The sequence below is a fragment of the Octodon degus genome, unplaced genomic scaffold (genome assembly GCF_000260255.1).
Source record: "Octodon degus isolate 3935 unplaced genomic scaffold, OctDeg1.0 scaffold00215, whole genome shotgun sequence".
Lineage (NCBI taxonomy): Eukaryota > Metazoa > Chordata > Mammalia > Rodentia > Octodontidae > Octodon > Octodon degus.
In genome coordinates, this window is record NW_004524791.1 from 2,345,998 (window position 1) to 2,361,661 (window position 15,664).

Genomic DNA, 15,664 nt, shown 5'->3' on the forward strand with positions numbered 1-15,664 from the left:
AGTAAATAAGCCTTCAGTATGCAGTTTTACTCTAGGGTGAAAAAAAAAAAAATTTAAAAGCGGTTAGGGGACAAAATGAGAGAAATAAGAGATTAAAAGCAAGGCAGGAGGACAAAGGAGGGTCATGTAAACGGGGAAACTGATACAGACCATGGAAAGAAGGAAGAAATGAAAGGAAGATCGGAACAAAACAGCCACAAAAAACTAGAAACCATGTTAACAGTCATGCAAAGAAGATAAAGGAGGAAGCAAACAAGGAGAGGGGCAAGTCCATTGCCTGGTTTGTCTCTGCTGTCACTGGTAGACGGCAAGTGGAGGCGGTCCAGACCCGTGCTGACTTATCCCAGCACGCCAGCAGTGGCTTTATGGTGGGGCGCTGGATAATGGCAGTGAGCCTGCACCTTTTATCCCCTGAAATTCAGGTGGGTTTCCGGCCTCGAGGCTGGGACCGGCTGCCTGCCTGCGTCAGGCAGTGCACCTCTGCACGCCTGAACTTAGCTGGGAGCCACAGGTGGAGCCCCAGTTGTGTGGCGTTCCGAGCTCAGCCGACCCCACTCCAGGTCGGCTTGTGGCCAGGCACCTCCCGAGGACACCCAGTCCCCCAGCGCCCACTGCTCCCCTCCACCGCTGCATTTCTCTGAGGAGGCCCCTGGCGTTGCCAGCACTTGCTGTGTGTCCATCTGTCCCTCCCATGCAGTGAGTCCCTACTGGGGAGCAGGAGCTGCCCACCGCCTTCTTCTGCCTTGGAATTTCTCTCCCCGCTCTCCTCATGGGCTTCCGTCCTAGCTGCAGATCCCGCCTGGGCGCAGGGACCCACTCCTCATCGCTTCCTCATTTTGCTGTATTGCAGCTTCTGGACAGATCTCAGAGAGGCTCTTTCTCTGCTGCTTACCACTCTGCCATCTTCCTGGATGTCCCCCACTTTAGCATTTAAAAGTCTCATTTTCTTAAAGAATATTGGTGTCATGAAAAAATTCGTGGAATTGTTCCAAGGTGATAAGGGAACACAAGCTTCATGCTCAGCACCCACCCAACTCTGGGCAAAGGTGCTGTGCCGTGCTGATGCTCCAGGCCTGAGGCTGAGCCCACAGAGTGGGGGGATCCAAATCATGTTTGTGGCTCGTCTCTGGACGTGCACGTGCGCATGCACACTTACGCACACCCCGCAGGGGACAGATGGTGTGAAGGCTAGGAGTCTGGCTAACAGCGTTCCTTGCACTGTTACTTTTATAATTTAAAGATTCCCAAGCAGAACAGCTGTCATACACAGTTCCCACGGCACTCTCTCTCCCCAGCCTGTCTCTTGGGGGCTCTGACTGTGGCCAGTGTTAATCCACGAGGACTTTCTGTCTTCATTCTTGGGGACAAAAGACAAACTTGGGCTTGTGACTGTCTGGCCTTGCTCTCTTCTAGGAGATGGCTGCCGACCTTAACCTCAGCTGTCCTGTCTCTCAGGGACACTTTGTCTTCCGAGTGTTCCACAGACGGCTCAAGGCCCTGGCAGGTGGGAGAGCTGCGGCCACCAGCCTCTGGAGACAGCAAGAGGTCCTCATGTGCAAGCGGTACGTCTCAGTTACTTTTCTTGTTGCTGAGACAAAATGCTTGATACCCAGACTTAAAGGAGGAAAGATTTATATAATTTATGGCTTGTAGAGGTTTCAGTCGGTGATCGGCTAGCTCTGAGGCAGTGTGGCTGGCAGAGGGGCATGGCAGGCATGCCATGGCAAAGGCAACGAGAGGTACACGCCTCCTTCTGTCCCTTATATCCAGTCCACCAGGATTAGGGCAGGGCCAGTCCAATCAATGGACTCATCCAGCAATCACGCGCCCTTAGTCACAGCATCAAACCATGGATTACAAGCTTTAGGTCTAGCCACCTCCAGAAAAGTCCCACTAAAAGTGCATTAGGCCTTCGGGGCACACATACTGTCCCCCGGTGGCTCGCAGGCCTGGTCACTCGCCTGGGAGTCCACCGCTGCTTGGCTGCTTCCCTGCCCCGCCCCCCCCACCTCTGGGTGCTGTCTCCGTGAGGCCCCCACGGGAGCAGGCCTGGAGCCAGGAGAGGTATTCCGAGTGCAGGCTCTCCGACTTGTCCTCAAGAGTTCCTGTTGAAGCACGTACTGTAAGGAGCTAAGTCAGAATCAGGAAAGCTGCTCAAAGATGTGCACCGCTGCCGGGTTTTCTTTAGAGCATGAGCTGAGTCGATCTGCAGGTGCGGGGATGGCTTCCTGAGGCTGTGGGGCTGCTCCTGCCAAGGGGCTCATAACCAGGCCTTTGGGGAGCTCTTTTTTTTTTTTTTTGGTGGAACTCAGACCCTTGTGTTTGCCAGGGAAGTGCTTATTCTACTGAGCCGTCTCCCCGGCCCTGGGGAGCTCCCTTTGAGTCCCTGTGGCAGGCTCCACATGACTAGAAAAAGGCCTAGGCAGGGGGTAGGCCCTGCGGACGCGGCTGAGGGGCTTGGGGAGCTGGGGAGCCGCGGGCTGTGCGTTGGCCTCACTGCTGCTGTGGCCCTTCCCTCCTAGGCTGCTCCTCCGCCTGCCCGCCTCTGTTCTCTTCTGGAGGGAGGAGGCTGAGGAGTCTGCTGCACCCAGCTGTGAGGAGTTCTTCCACCTGGTCAACTCGGAGCTGGTGGGTGCTGCGAGGGGAGCCCCCGGGTGGGGAGGGAACCCCCAAGTCTGAGTGTGGGCTCCTGGGGAGATGAAGCCTGGAGGAGGATGCCCAGAGGGCTGAGGGCTGCGAGCATGTGCCTAGAACCCCCCGCCCACTCCTGCTAGGGTGGTGGAAGCCATAGTGCTGGCTGGGCCGAGATGGCTTTGTGCAGGTCCACACGCTACACAGTTGCCCTCGGGTCTTGATGCATTGGCCTTGGGGCGTTTGCTTCACCACCCACTGGTTCTCCAGTTCTGATGTGTTTCACGTGCCACCCACCTGGCAGCCCACCCAGTAGCCCTGCTTCATTTCACGGTGGAAACTGCCAGTGTCACCTGCGCCATGACCTCAACCATCAGAGAATAAAACGTGCCGCTCCCGTCTTCGCTTTCAGGGGTGATTTTTGTCAGCTCCCTGCGCTCCGAGAAGCAGTTTCTGCACATAGAGAACGCTTTACTGTTTTAAAAAATCTACAAGTTTGGCAGGGCATGGTGGGAGTACGCCTATAGTCCCAGCACTCTGGGAGGCCAATGCAGGAAAATCTTAGGTTTTGGCCCAGTTTGAGTAACTTAGTAAGACTCAAAATATAAAAAGGAGCTGAGGATGTAGCTCAATATTAAAGGTCCTGCGCTCAGTTTTCAGTATTACCACCACCACCAAGAAAACAGAAGGAAAACCAAAGCACAAGTACGGCAAGAGCTGGAGCTCAGGCTGCACGCCCAGCTACGCAAGCAGCACTTGCCTTCTTTTTTTCTTTTTTCTGAGGCAGGCTTTTACTATGCAGTTCCGGCTGACCTTGAGCTCACACAGCCTTGGTGGGTCTCAAACTTGCAATGGTCTTCCTGCCTCAGCCTCTCCAGTGCTGGGATTACAGGCTCTTGCCACCACCCTGGCTAACTTAGTTGACCTTCTTTTATGTCTGTTTTTGAGAAGAGGACTCTTTTCCGTACTGGGAATCAAACTCGGGACCTGGTGCTTGCCTAGCAGGTGCTTGTGCCGCTATCTCTCCAGCCCAGCAGTAGCACTTGAGAAGCGGCCAGAAAGCAGAGGAAGAGACGCGCTAACACCTAGATAAGCACCTGCGTGTCTAGGGCGGGAGCGGCGCCACGTTTATTCTCTGATGGTTAAGGTCACAGGTCAAGCCCAGTCCCCACTGGCAGTGCCAGCCCTGCTCCCGGGGTTTGCTGAGCTGTCTACCGAGTCTGAGTGTGGTGGCACACGCCTGTAATCCCAGCACTGGGGAGGCTGAAAACAGGATCACTATGAGTCTGAGCTGCATAGTGAGACCCTGTACCAAATACCTAAGTGAAAAAATAAATAAAAACAAACTTGAATAGGTTGAATTAACCCAAAAGAAAAAAAAAAAAAAAAAAAAAGAGCTGGCAAGATGGCTCAGTGGCTTAAAGTTCCTGCAGAAGCAAGCTTAGGCAGGCGCAGGGGACCGAGGTTCAATCCCCGACACCACATGCCACACAGGCTTCGCCCTCAGCAGGCTGAGCTGGCCAAACAAGCCTAGAAAATTCACCCAGTCTTTTACGTTCTCCGTGAAGGCTCTTCTAGCGCTCAGAATGGGTAGTCTGTGTGCTCAGGTGAGAAGCGCAGTGCTTGGTGGGCAGAGGCAAAGATGACGAAGCTGTCCTTCCTGGCTGCTTCTGGCCCTGTGGGGGCCAGAGAGGTGGATGGGGAGGCCGTGAGCTAGCAGCACTGGCCGGGCGGAGGCCAAGAGCTCTGGGAGCCCCGCAGGCTGCTGCGGGCCTCACCCTTGCCCTGCCGGGCTCTCCCTCACAGCCTTGCTGATGTTTTACAGAGAAACTTCTGCACCCACCGTGGCGCCCTGAGCCTGACCCATGACATCACCGTCCACTTCTTCAGGGTAACTATCTGCCTGGCATCCTGCGGGCATCCCCAGAGACCTGTGGGGTACTACCCAGCTGCTCTAGGTACCTGGCACGGGAACCACTGAGCGCATGCACATTTCCGGCCACAGGGGCTCCTGAACACCTGCTCACGCAGCCTGGATCCCTCACAGACTGCCAACCTCACCCTGGCCCAGTGCCAGACCAGATGCCCTCTGCTGGTGACCTCAGCACTGGTAGGCCCGGCTGTGCTGCACTGGGGACCATTTTGTTTCCTTGTCTGTCATTCAACAGCATGTGTAGGAGAAGCAGGGAAGCAGTGATGTGTGCTTTAGTGAGGCTATGTCCACCCCTCGCATCGTCACCGCGCTTGGTCCTCCATCCTCACTGCAGATACCACAGAGCCCGTGGGCCTTGCTATCGGAGCCTGTCATGTACATGGCTGTGGCCTCACCGGCTCCTGGAGCAGCCATGTGGCTGCGTGTGCTGTCTGCCACACTGGGCCCAGGCCCCGATGCCCTGCCCTCCCCACTGTGGCGCATCCAGGGGCCTCCTTCCCTGGGTGGGAAGTGGGTGTCAGCCAAGGCTGTGTTTAAGACACCTGCTCTCCACAGTATGTGCATGGGGCCTGGGTGAGCTCACCATAGGGTATGGGGTGTGCACGGACACCCGGCAGGTTCACAGGGCGTTGCGTCTGGTGGGTCCCTTCCTTCCTGTCCTGGGGAATAGACTGCCCAATGGAATCATCTTGGGGCGCAAGTGAGGTCAGCAAGACACTAATGCCATAAAGCGGTGGGACGTAAGCTGTGCAGAGCCCTCGGGAGATCCCTGGCCTGCCGACGGGGCTGTGCATGGCCTCTCGCACCCAGGCCTTCCTGGTCTTGGGAGCTGGAGCTGGGCCCAGGGAGAGCTGCCCTGACCCCTTTCCCAGTGACTTCTCTTCTCCAAGTCATGGTGGTCAAGCCTGGAGTCAGTGCTGTGTGGCCGTTGGCAAAAGTCCGGCCAGGTGACACTGCCACAGGAACTGCAGAGGCTGCGGGAAGCTCAGCAGTTTGCCCACAGGTAGGCACTGGGGTAGGGCGCTCAGGAGCTCCGGCTGCTGCTGGGGCTGCGCTGTTTGCATGGATGTTCAGGGATCCAGCCCCAGGTCTGTAAAGCGGAGGACTGGGCTGACAGGCTGTCTGGGTGGCAGCTCAGGAATGCTGATGCAGGCCTACTTCAGCAGCACTCACTCCAGCACAGCTGATCCTGCACTCCTGTCTGACCCAAGGGTGCAGGAGGTGCCATCAGTGCCAGGGTGCTAGTCTCCCGCCTTCCCTGTGGTGGCAATGTCCCGTGAGTGCTATTTGACCTTCTCTACCAAGAATGCCTTACTTGGGGACTCGCTTCAATCCCTCATGCCTGCGGGACTCCCCAAGAGTCAGGTGCCTAAAACCACCTCAGCAAATCGAAGGGAAAGATGAGCAGGCTGTGCCTGACAATCCTAACCCCACAGAGACGATTGCTTGAAGTTTCTTACACCCCTGAACCCTATTACATACTTCACCCAGGGCACCATACCACTCTGTCCTGTTCTGTCAGACCTGACCCAGCTGGCCTCCCCAGCGAGGTCCTCCCTGCAGGACACCGCCCTGCTGCCAAGCCCTCGTGCAGAGCCAGGGGTCTTGAGGCGCCTCTGTGCTCTCTGCTGGAAGGACAGCCTCTTACTATCAGCACCGACGAGTGCGGGTGCAGTGGCAGGCCAGGCACAGGAGTCGGTTGTTCTGATGTGGCCTTAAGGCCCTCAAAGACGTGTTCTGTGTCCCAGCTTTCTCTCCCCAGACTCGACTTCTCCTGCCCCCAGCCCAGCCTGGGTCTCTGCTGCTGCACTGTACTTTGCAGTCCAGCGAGTCAGGAAGGATGATGTGAGGAGGGTGCTGAAGCAGCTGGACTACGAGAAAGAGGAGGCAAGGCGTGTCAGGCGTGGGCACTCTTTCCCCCGCAGGCCAGTTTTCAGTCAGCATGTTTCTCCAGAACTTCTCAGTGGGCTTTGCTTCCCTGGAACAGGCGTGCACTTGTGTTCTCATCACTCATGTGAATTATGAGCGGGGCTCAGGCATCCTCGTATCCCTCTCTGTGGCCTGCTGAGCTCTCCACCAGAACCCAGTGGTGAGCCACTGCTGTTGGTGCAGGGTCAGGGCCCTGACCCGTATGCTGAGGCCACTCGGTACCACAGCTCAAGCTCTGAGGCAGCACCGTGGACACCTGCCACCTACATGGTGGGCTCGAGGAAGGGATCCCAGCCTGCACCCTGACCCCCAGGTGCCCCACTATACAGCACCCAAATCCTGCCTAAGGAGCCCAGGGCAACACGTGCCAGAAGGCCTTCCTGAGGGAACCAAAGCAAAGCAAACTGGGGGTAACCCCGACTGCTCAGCACAGGGTCCCTGTGTTAGCCCAGCTCACACCAACCCAGAGCTGGGACACAGCCCGGCATGTAGGCCCATCAGCACTTGTGGTCTGCTGCTGCATGTACATTTTAGCAGTTGCTCTTGTGGCGAAAGCCAGGCTGTGGCGTGAGGCACCGGGGCTTACGGGCCCCAGCGGTCACCCTCGGCGGCAGTCACGTGTTCTTGCGCTCTCCTCACAAGCAGCAAGCTTGATCTCCCCTTCACCAAGCAGCCTGGGGTGGGGGCTCCCAAGGATGGGTTGGGCTTCCTGGGCTGGGAGCCGGGCTTCACAGTCACTGCTTGTTTCCTCCACAGCTCTTGGGGCCCTTCTTTTTCTTCTCCTTGCTCGGCCTGCTGTCATCACACCTGACCCCAAGTGTAAGTCAGATGCCTCAGCTGAGGTGAACCTCGCTTCTTGCTGGGCAGGTCAGGCTGCTGGGCTTTGTGGCAGGCCCACTTGCCTGCACCCAGGCATCTCGGGATGTGTGCCCTGCCCGGCTCCCTCCTGAGGTCCTATTTCAGAGCTGGGCACAGTGACCGGGTGTGTGCACCTAAAGGACCTGGTCAGCCCTTGGCCCTATGCTTCTCCGTCCAGAGCTCAGTGTGACACCTTCTGAAGGCTGTCACCAGCTTTTAGACTTTGAACAAGTGGGCATGGTGATGCATACCTGTAATCCTAGCAGGCTGGGAGGTGTGGGCAGGAGGATCCCAAGTGTAGGTCCTGCCAGCGCAACTTGGCAAGAGCCTGTCCAAAACAAAATTACTTAAAAGGAACGGGAGCCCAGAGGACGCAGCTCAGTGTCTGGGTTCACTCCCACGGCACACAAACACGAATTGTCTTTCTGTGGGCCACACACAGGCCACAGCTGACTCTCTGACGGCCATGGAGGTCTGCGCTGGGGTCCTCGTGTGTCTGGAGAGGAGAAAGCTACCCTGGCTGGGGCTTTTTCAGCTGACCAAGGCAGGTGAGATGCCACCAGAGCTCTGACATAGAAGGGTGTGTGGACTGTGACTGCCGCTCTCCTCAGGAGAGGCTTTGAGGAGTGCAAAAAGGAAGAGAGCCCTCTTTGGGCCTCATTTTTGCTCCATCTCACTAAGTTTCTAAACTGTGGCTTAGCTGGGAACATTGAGTGCCTCCTTGTTCTGCACAAACTCCCAGGGCACCTCGAGGCCCAGAGCAGCAGCCTGCCCTGCGGCAGGGCCACAAGCATGTTACGTAAACTGACCAGAGCCCTGTGTAACAGCACCCCGCCTTCCCAGTAATTAAGGGCGGCTCTCGGTGTGGGACACCCCTCCATGCAGCAGCCACAGACCTGCGCCCCCCCACTTTGCAGATGCCAGGCTGGGCCACCTCCTGCGCATGGCCCCGGATCAGCACACCAGGCTGCTGCCCTTCGCTTTCTACAGGTGACGGCCTGCCAACTGCTCTGAGGGGTGTGGGCTTGCCCTGGGTAGGGTGCGCATCCAGCTGGTCCTTGTCAACCGTGTCCTACCAGGAGGTGGGCATCTTTAGTCTCAGCTGCTCCTGATCTTGTCATGGGTCCCTGTCCCTAGGCTCCTGCCCCACTTTGCTGAGGCTGCCAGTGTCAGGGATGAAGGCTTCCTGCATGTTGCTGTCGACATGTACCTCCGGCTGGTCCAGCTCTTTGTGGGAGGGGAGACCACCTCAGTGTCCCCCCTGACTGACAGAAGCCTGCAGCTGCAGGGCCAGCCCTGGCCACAGGCAAGTGAGGACCCACCCTAAGGCAGCGCCTGCCGAAGAAGGCAGGTGCTGGGCCTGACCTGTGGCTGCCCGTCTCCTCCCCAGGGTAGCCCTGTAGAACTGCTAAGAGAAGCACGTCTCTTCCTGCTGCAGTTAATACCTCAGTGCCCAGGACAGTGTTTCTCAGGCATGGCGGAGGTAACCAAGGTGCCCTCCCCTGTGCCGAGACATGCATCAGGGCCCCCTGCCGCCCGGCAGCTGAGGGGCTGAGCAGCCACCTTTCCTTTCCCAGCTGCTGGCTGGCCGTGCTGACTGTGACCCCGAGGTGACGAGTGCCCTTCTGCACAGGCAGCAGGCTGTCACAGATGAGGACCTGTACCAAGAACCCCATCTCTTCTGACTGGACCCGTCCCAGCACCCCACCCCACCTCCTTTGGAGACGATTTGTGACAAGCGTCACAAGGAGCTCCTGTTGCACTACAAAGTAGATTACAACCCTCCTTGATTGCTTTAATTGGGGAAAGGGGTCGATTACTCATCATCTGTGTCTGGCTCCAAGTTGCCCAGTACTGTAGGAAAAGAAACAGCTGGTCCCAAAGCAGAGGACAGAAAGGTGACGTGGAGCACAGCCACACCTACCTGCGCCAGAGTGCAGCCTGAGCTCCGAAGAGTAAACAACAGTGAAACACCTGCAGCGCCCACGTCCACCTGAGTTCACACTGCCTGCCAGCCTGCAGCCCCACCTGCGATCCTTAGGTGGGCTCTGGCTTCACTGCCTGGCCTTCTGTGGTCCCAGGAGGGCTGGGGGGCCTGGGCGGTGGCTCTGCCTCCAAGGGCAGGGCCTTGTCTTGGGTCTGTGTCAGAGGGTGGACCATGGACATATGCACATTGAGATTGTGTGCTTTCTCGAACCGCCGGCCGCACTGGTCACAGGCAAAGTCCAGCTCCGTCTCGGCCTTGTGCTTAGTCATGTGGTACTTGAGGGACGCCCGCTGCCTGCACTGGAAGCCACAGACTTCACACCTGCGGGGCAGAGGCAGTGAGGAAGCAGGCTACTGTGCCCCCACCCGGAGCCCGGCACCCACTTACTGCAGCGGCTTGGCACCCGAGTGGCGCATCTGATGGACGAGAAGGTGCTTCCGCTGCTTGAAGGTCTGCCCACACTCATCACAGATGTAGTTGCGCACCTCTGGGGACAGAGAAGGCGTGAACTCAACAGACACCCTGGAGGGGCTGGGCTAAAGGACATCACAAAGCGGGCTATGACCAGGCCCCAAGCAATTTCATTAATAAAGACTTCTCAACTGAAAACGCCACATAGCTGGGTCTTTTCTCTCGGTGTAAATGTAAAGGTAAAACCAAAACAACTGAGTTGAGAGAACCCAAAGGGCAAGGTATAGAGATCACAGATGCTCAGACTTCATGGCCACTCAGGGATGGGGGAATGAGCTCTCCGTGTTAGAAAGCAACCACCTACCCTGAGCAAATCTAGGGCCACGCCCTAGGCACCAACCCGCGCCACCTGAGACACCTGTCCACACTCGCGCTTTATGCTGTCCTGTCACCTCTAGAAAGCGGACTGACCATGACTAGTCTGGTGAGCATGGCTTGAAGACCTGACCCAGAGAAATTCTTGCATCAGGACACACGCAGGAATGCTGAGAGCAAAAACTTGAAGTAACTGGATTATGGGGTGACAGGAAAAGGTCACACAGCTGGTTTTGTTGTGAAAGTCCCAGACAGATAATCCAGCAGAAGCGGGTCAGTCCCAGCACAGAAGACTACAGCAGTATGTCACTTAGGAAGTCTAGCTACTGGGGTCAACATGGTGACTCAGCTGCCGGGAGGACATAGCACAAGGGTGCAAGGAAGGTGGCCTCGGCACAGGTGGGACTGTGCTGAACACACCCACGCCAGGGAAAATCATGCAGATCTAAGCTGGAATAAGCCCTCCAGGGTGATGGCAGAGTAGTGAGGCCCTGATGCCTGGATGCTGTGTCTGAACAATTTGTACAATGCACACGTTTTTAACAGCCTGGAAAGTATTTTTGCTTTGATTTGGGTTTTCAGCCCGCCCCCAGCACTGGTGTGTGCCACTACGCCTGAGTCCAGGCCAGCTAAGCCCGCCCTGGGGGCCGGACTGGCATGATCCTGTGCTTGCCTAACTTAAGAAGTGCCTTCATCCACTGAGCTATTTCGCAGGCCCCTTGATTTGTTTTTTTGAGAAGGGCCTTGGAAAGTTCAGGCTGACCTTGACCTCACAGCAATCTGCCTGCCTCATCCTCCTGGGATTATAGATGTGGACTACTAAACCCTTTTTTCCCCTATCTTTTTGAGATAGGATCTTGCTATGCAGTTTAGGCTAGCCTTGAGCTTGCACTGTAGTGACCAGGCTGGTCTCCAAATTACAAGAATCTTCCTGCCCCAGCCTCCTGAGTGCTGGGATTGTAGCTTGTGTCACCACACCCAGCTCCAGCTATTTTTAAAAATCCCAGGAATTCTACCAGTCTGAACCATTACATCTTGCAGAAAAAAACTGCTCTAGGGAGAGTGCCCACCACATGGCAGCTGGGTGTCACCTATGCAAGTACACACCTCCCCCATGAGCTAGGAGCACTGCAGCTCATCTGCCCAGACAGCCTCAGGCTGCCTGACAGCTCCTCAGGCAGGGTGCGGGTGGCTGGAGTGGATGTTCCCATGGCTGGCCATGCCAGCATCCAATGCCACCCACAGGGCTGGGCCTCGGGGTCTCCCTGGAGAGCAGGCACCTGTGTGGATAAGTTTCACGTGGCGTTGCAGGTAGCGGTCGATCATGAACACTTTGTTGCAGCCAGGGTGGGGACAGGGCCTCTCCCGGACCTCCTCATGATGCTCCTTGATGTGCTTCTGCAGGGGAAAGAGGCAGGAGACACTGGCCGTGGTGTCTGGAGCAGGGCCCACATCCCGGGCCTGCTGGGCGCCTGCACACAACGGCAGGCAGGCCCCACTCCTCGCCAGGCCCCCCTGCCATCCCAGTGGCCTAACCCAGAACCTCAGGCACACAGGCGAGTGCACCCCAGCCTCCACTGATTCCATAGTTTCACTTAGAAGCTGCAGGGCCTACAGGGAGCATCTCTAGAGCAGAAGGCTGGCTCCCCATCCCATCACCAGCGGTGGCCGGCCCGAGTCTGTTAGCCTAGGCAGACAAGCGTCCTCAGGCAGCACCAGTACTGGCCCCCGCTCACACGGCAGCTCACCTTCATGCCATCGGCCCCACGGTACACAGCCGTGCAGCCCTGGTAAGGACACTTGTAGATGGCGGGCAGCTCCTCCCTGCAAGAGAGCGCACACCATGGAGGCGCCACCCAGCAGCCCAGGCCACCCCATTCGGTAGCCCCTCACCTCTCACACCGGAGCTTTTGCTTCCACCCAGGCTTGGGCCCAGGTTTCTTCCGTATTTTTGGTTCTTCAGCCTTCTTGGCTTCTCTGCTTTCAGTCTTCTTCCCAGAGAGCCTGAAACAGGCAAACAGCACCCAGATGCAGTGATGTTTCTGCCCCCCACAGCAGATTCTCATCTTTGTGCACCCCGGTCAAGCACCGGAGGCTTCCTGACTCCGGGAGAACTGCCTGGCCCAGCCACTGTGGGAGGGAGGGCGCAGCCCAGCACCAGAGCCGCGTCCCTGCTCTAAGAACCAAGCGATGTCTGCAGACACCATGAGCTCTGGAGTTGGCCTTTCCCAGACCACTTCCCACCACAAGCGAGCAAGGCATTATGAGCTCAGCACCAGCTCCACTGGCTACCGGTCTAGCAAGGCATCCTGCCAGGAAAGAACAAGGTCAAGGCAACAGAGGGCTGCAGCTAGTTCAGCGGTCCACACGAAGGGTCCAGCAAAGTTGGGATACCAAAAACAACACACAAATCAGGCACGGCCACATGCCTGAAACACTGGCACTTTGGAAGCCAACTCAGGAGGATCACTGCAAGTTTGAGGACAACTTGAACTACATAGGGAGACACTGTCTTAAGGAAAAAAAAAATAAACGTAAATCTTCTTTATGTCTGTACATTAACAACACTCTGAAAAAACAATTTTGTAATTTCTGGTGACAGCACATTTTAATTTTCATGTGCTGGGGATTGAACCCAAGGCCTATGCTAGGCAAATCCTCTACCACTTGGCCACATTCCCATTCCTGTTACTTTTGTCTCTGGTTTTCTACATATACAATTATATAATCCATTTTTCTGGTTTCTTCTTTTCTTGCTGAATTATTGTCAAAAACCTCCAGTACTATGCTGAAAAACAGTGGTAAAAGTATCATTCTTGTCCTGCTCTTGAGCTTAAAGCTTTGAGGCCTTCAGTGCTGAGTTTCTGCTCCAGGTTTCCATGGACTTGTCTACTCAAGGAAGTTCCCTTCTGGTACTGACAGATCCCTGAACAATCAGTGTCCAGAAGGAGAGAAAAAGTGTATGTGCCGCCTTGCACCTGAGTGCTAGCCAAGCACAGAGAAACCCTTGCCTCAGAACCTAGTCTTGCAAAATAAAGCATTTAAAATAGCTTTTTAAGTGAAGTGTTAGACTGGGCATGGTGCGCACACCTATAATCCCAGCACTTGGGAGACTGAAAACAGGAGAATCACTATGAGTCCGATCTATGTATTAGGACCCTGTAGACCCTGTACTAAATACATTAAAAAAAAAAAAAAAATTAGGTGAAGTGTTTTAGCACATGCCTAGGATTCTGGCCCCTCAGGAAGCTGAGGGATAGGGACAGTGAATTTGAGGCCAGTCTGGGTAACATGGGGTGACCATATTTTAAAAGGTGGATGGCCTACAACCATGAGATAGCACCTGCTTCAGCACTCTGGAAGCTAAGACAGAAAGACTTCAAGTGTGAGGAAAGCCTAAGCTAAGCAGCAATCACAAAGCCAAAATGAACTCTATACTAAGAGCCTGTCCTAGAGGGGTGAGGCTCTGGGATGCAGCTCAGTGGCAGAACGCCCTAGCTGAAATCCCAGCACCACCAAGATAAACAGCTTCTGTGTATGTGGTGGCACAAACCCGTATTCCCAGCGTTTGGGAGGCTGAGGCAGTAGGACTGTAACGAAAGCCTGAGCTGGAGAACTCGGCTGGACTCTCTCCAACTTACCCCAAAGGTATGCTAGTTACGACTGTGCTGTTAGTGTTAATACAGGCCAAGTCACACGGACCAGCAACGCCCGTGCAGGCAACTAAATCAGCAAGGGCTCCAAGCCCAGTCTGGGGAGAGCAGAACCTCCTCGGATGGTGCTGGGAAGAGGACATGCGCATGCAGAAGAACCAAGCTGGGCCGCAGCCTCACAGATTACGTTAACTCACAAGCTAACTAAGTGGAACATGACCTAAAGGTAAAAGCTACCAACTTTACAACCGTCGTAAGAACACAAAGGACAAATCTTCACGACCCTGGATTTGGCAATAATTCCTTGGATATGGCATCAAACTCACAGGCAACAACAACAAAAACAAAAAGCAAATTGAACTTTACCACAACTTAGTACATTAACACTACCAAATCAGTGAAAAGAATCCACAGGAGAAAATACTGTAAACCACATATGTGCTAAGGGTCTGCTATTGGACACAGGAAGACCAAGGTGTGGTGGCCCGTATCTGTAATTCCTCAGCCCCCAGGCTGACGCGGAGGAGCCAGTGTGGGCGATTTACTGACTCAGCACAATCTGTCTCAAAATACAATTTTAAAAAAGGCTGGTGGTGATGCATCTCAGCCCTAGGCCCTGGGTTCGATGCTGTAGTAACACACACACACACACCCGCAACACCCCAACCTAACAGCAAAAAACCAGCACATTTTTCAAATGGATGAAAGAAGCCAGGTTTGGAGCAAGCCTACAATCCCAGAACTCAGAAGGCTGAGGCAAGGGGACCACAAGTTGAATCCTAGACTCAGCGACTCAGTTAAGACCCTGTCTCAACATTTAAAAATTAAATTAAAAGATGGGTGGTAAATTAAAAGGCTTGCCCCTTGCTTGGGAACAGGCCCTGGATTTGATCCTCCACACCAGGATAAAAGACTTGCTCTCAGGCACAGTGGCACTCACTTGTGACCCTAGCAATTCAGGAGGCTGAGGCAGGAGGAGTGCACATTCCAGGCAAGCCTAGGAAACTTAGCGAGAGCTTGCTTCAAAATACAAGGGGCAGGAAGGGATGTAGCTCAGAGGCTGAGCCCCCTCTGATTTCATCTCCAATACAAAGAACCCCGCAAGAACCATGAAGAGCCTGGCTAACCTTTCAAAGCACATACACGATGACTGATGGCAGGCATCACAAAGGGGCAGACACTGTCACTTGCTCTGCACACCTGCACATCACAAGGAGGAAAGTAGCTAACAATCCAGGAAATGCTGGACAAGCAGGAGATGTCCTATCGGCAAAGCAGAATAGCTCATCCCACTGGGAAACAGAGTAGTAGTTTCCCAGTAAATGAAACATAAATTACTGTAATCGGTGCTTTTTGGTTTTTTTGAAACACAGACTCCAACTGTGATCCCCTACCTCAGCTTAAGGAGTAGTTAGGATTCCAGATCCAGCTCACAATTTCATGTTGAAGTACACACCCCGAAGGTGAAAAGGGGACTCCTGTGTGCATGCCACCATTCCATCACGTTCACGACAACCACAGATGCAATCCCAACCCACCAAGGAATGGATCAGCCACCCGTGGTGCGCACATCCACGCAACCAAGCAGTATTCAACCGAAAAAGGAATGAAATTCTGATACATGCTGCGATACTGATGACCTCTAAGGCACCGTGCCAAGAAGCCAGCTGCAAAAGGGCAAATGCAGCGCAGCGGCGCCTAGAGTGGACACCTCGATCGGTGGCTGCCAGGGCCTGAGGAGTAGGGGACACTGTTGACTAGCAGGTAGAGTCGCTGGGGTAATGAAATGTCTGGAAAGAGAATGGTAATGCTGTGCACATCTGTACGTGTAAAGATAGTTAAAGCAATTTAAAACAAACATTTTGGGGCTGGGGAGATGGCTCAGTA

The 15,664-nt window shown here is 55.0% G+C and overlaps 2 protein-coding genes across 9 annotated transcripts in view; one reads left to right on the top strand and one right to left on the bottom strand.

Annotated features, from left to right (window-relative positions):
- The window catches only part of Fanca (Fanconi anemia complementation group A), a 64,502-nt gene extending 55,442 nt beyond the window's left edge, over window positions 1-9,060 (top strand). For 3 of the 5 annotated variants that reach the window (XM_023705161.1, XM_023705157.1, XM_023705158.1), the window contains 12 exons: window positions 1,414-1,562; window positions 2,523-2,628; window positions 4,457-4,522; window positions 4,637-4,741; window positions 5,455-5,567; window positions 6,313-6,451; window positions 7,250-7,312; window positions 7,794-7,899; window positions 8,269-8,341; window positions 8,489-8,657; window positions 8,742-8,834; window positions 8,929-9,060. In XM_023705161.1, the coding sequence (XP_023560929.1) occupies window positions 1,414-1,562; window positions 2,523-2,628; window positions 4,457-4,522; window positions 4,637-4,741; window positions 5,455-5,567; window positions 6,313-6,451; window positions 7,250-7,312; window positions 7,794-7,899; window positions 8,269-8,341; window positions 8,489-8,657; window positions 8,742-8,834; window positions 8,929-9,036 (1,290 nt within the window). In that variant the 3' untranslated portion in view covers window positions 9,037-9,060. Of the gene's footprint in view, window positions 1-1,413; window positions 1,563-2,522; window positions 2,629-4,456; window positions 4,523-4,636; window positions 4,742-5,454; window positions 5,568-6,312; window positions 6,452-7,249; window positions 7,313-7,793; window positions 7,900-8,236; window positions 8,342-8,488; window positions 8,658-8,741; window positions 8,835-8,928 lie in introns of those variants that run through there. The other 2 variants (XM_023705159.1, XM_023705160.1) reach the window with 2 other exon arrangements.
- Window positions 9,061-9,121: 61 nt separating this feature from the next.
- Znf276 (zinc finger protein 276) overlaps window positions 9,122-15,664 on the bottom strand; it is a 13,027-nt gene continuing 6,484 nt past the window's right edge. For all 4 annotated transcript variants that reach the window (XM_004644984.2, XM_023705166.1, XM_023705165.1 and 1 more), the window contains exons 7-11: window positions 12,018-12,128; window positions 11,873-11,948; window positions 11,405-11,522; window positions 9,726-9,825; window positions 9,122-9,659 (exon numbers count right to left, since the gene is read on the bottom strand). In XM_004644984.2, the coding sequence (XP_004645041.1) occupies window positions 9,389-9,659; window positions 9,726-9,825; window positions 11,405-11,522; window positions 11,873-11,948; window positions 12,018-12,128 (676 nt within the window). In that variant the 3' untranslated portion in view covers window positions 9,122-9,388. The remainder of the gene's footprint in view (window positions 9,660-9,725; window positions 9,826-11,404; window positions 11,523-11,872; window positions 11,949-12,017; window positions 12,129-15,664) is intronic.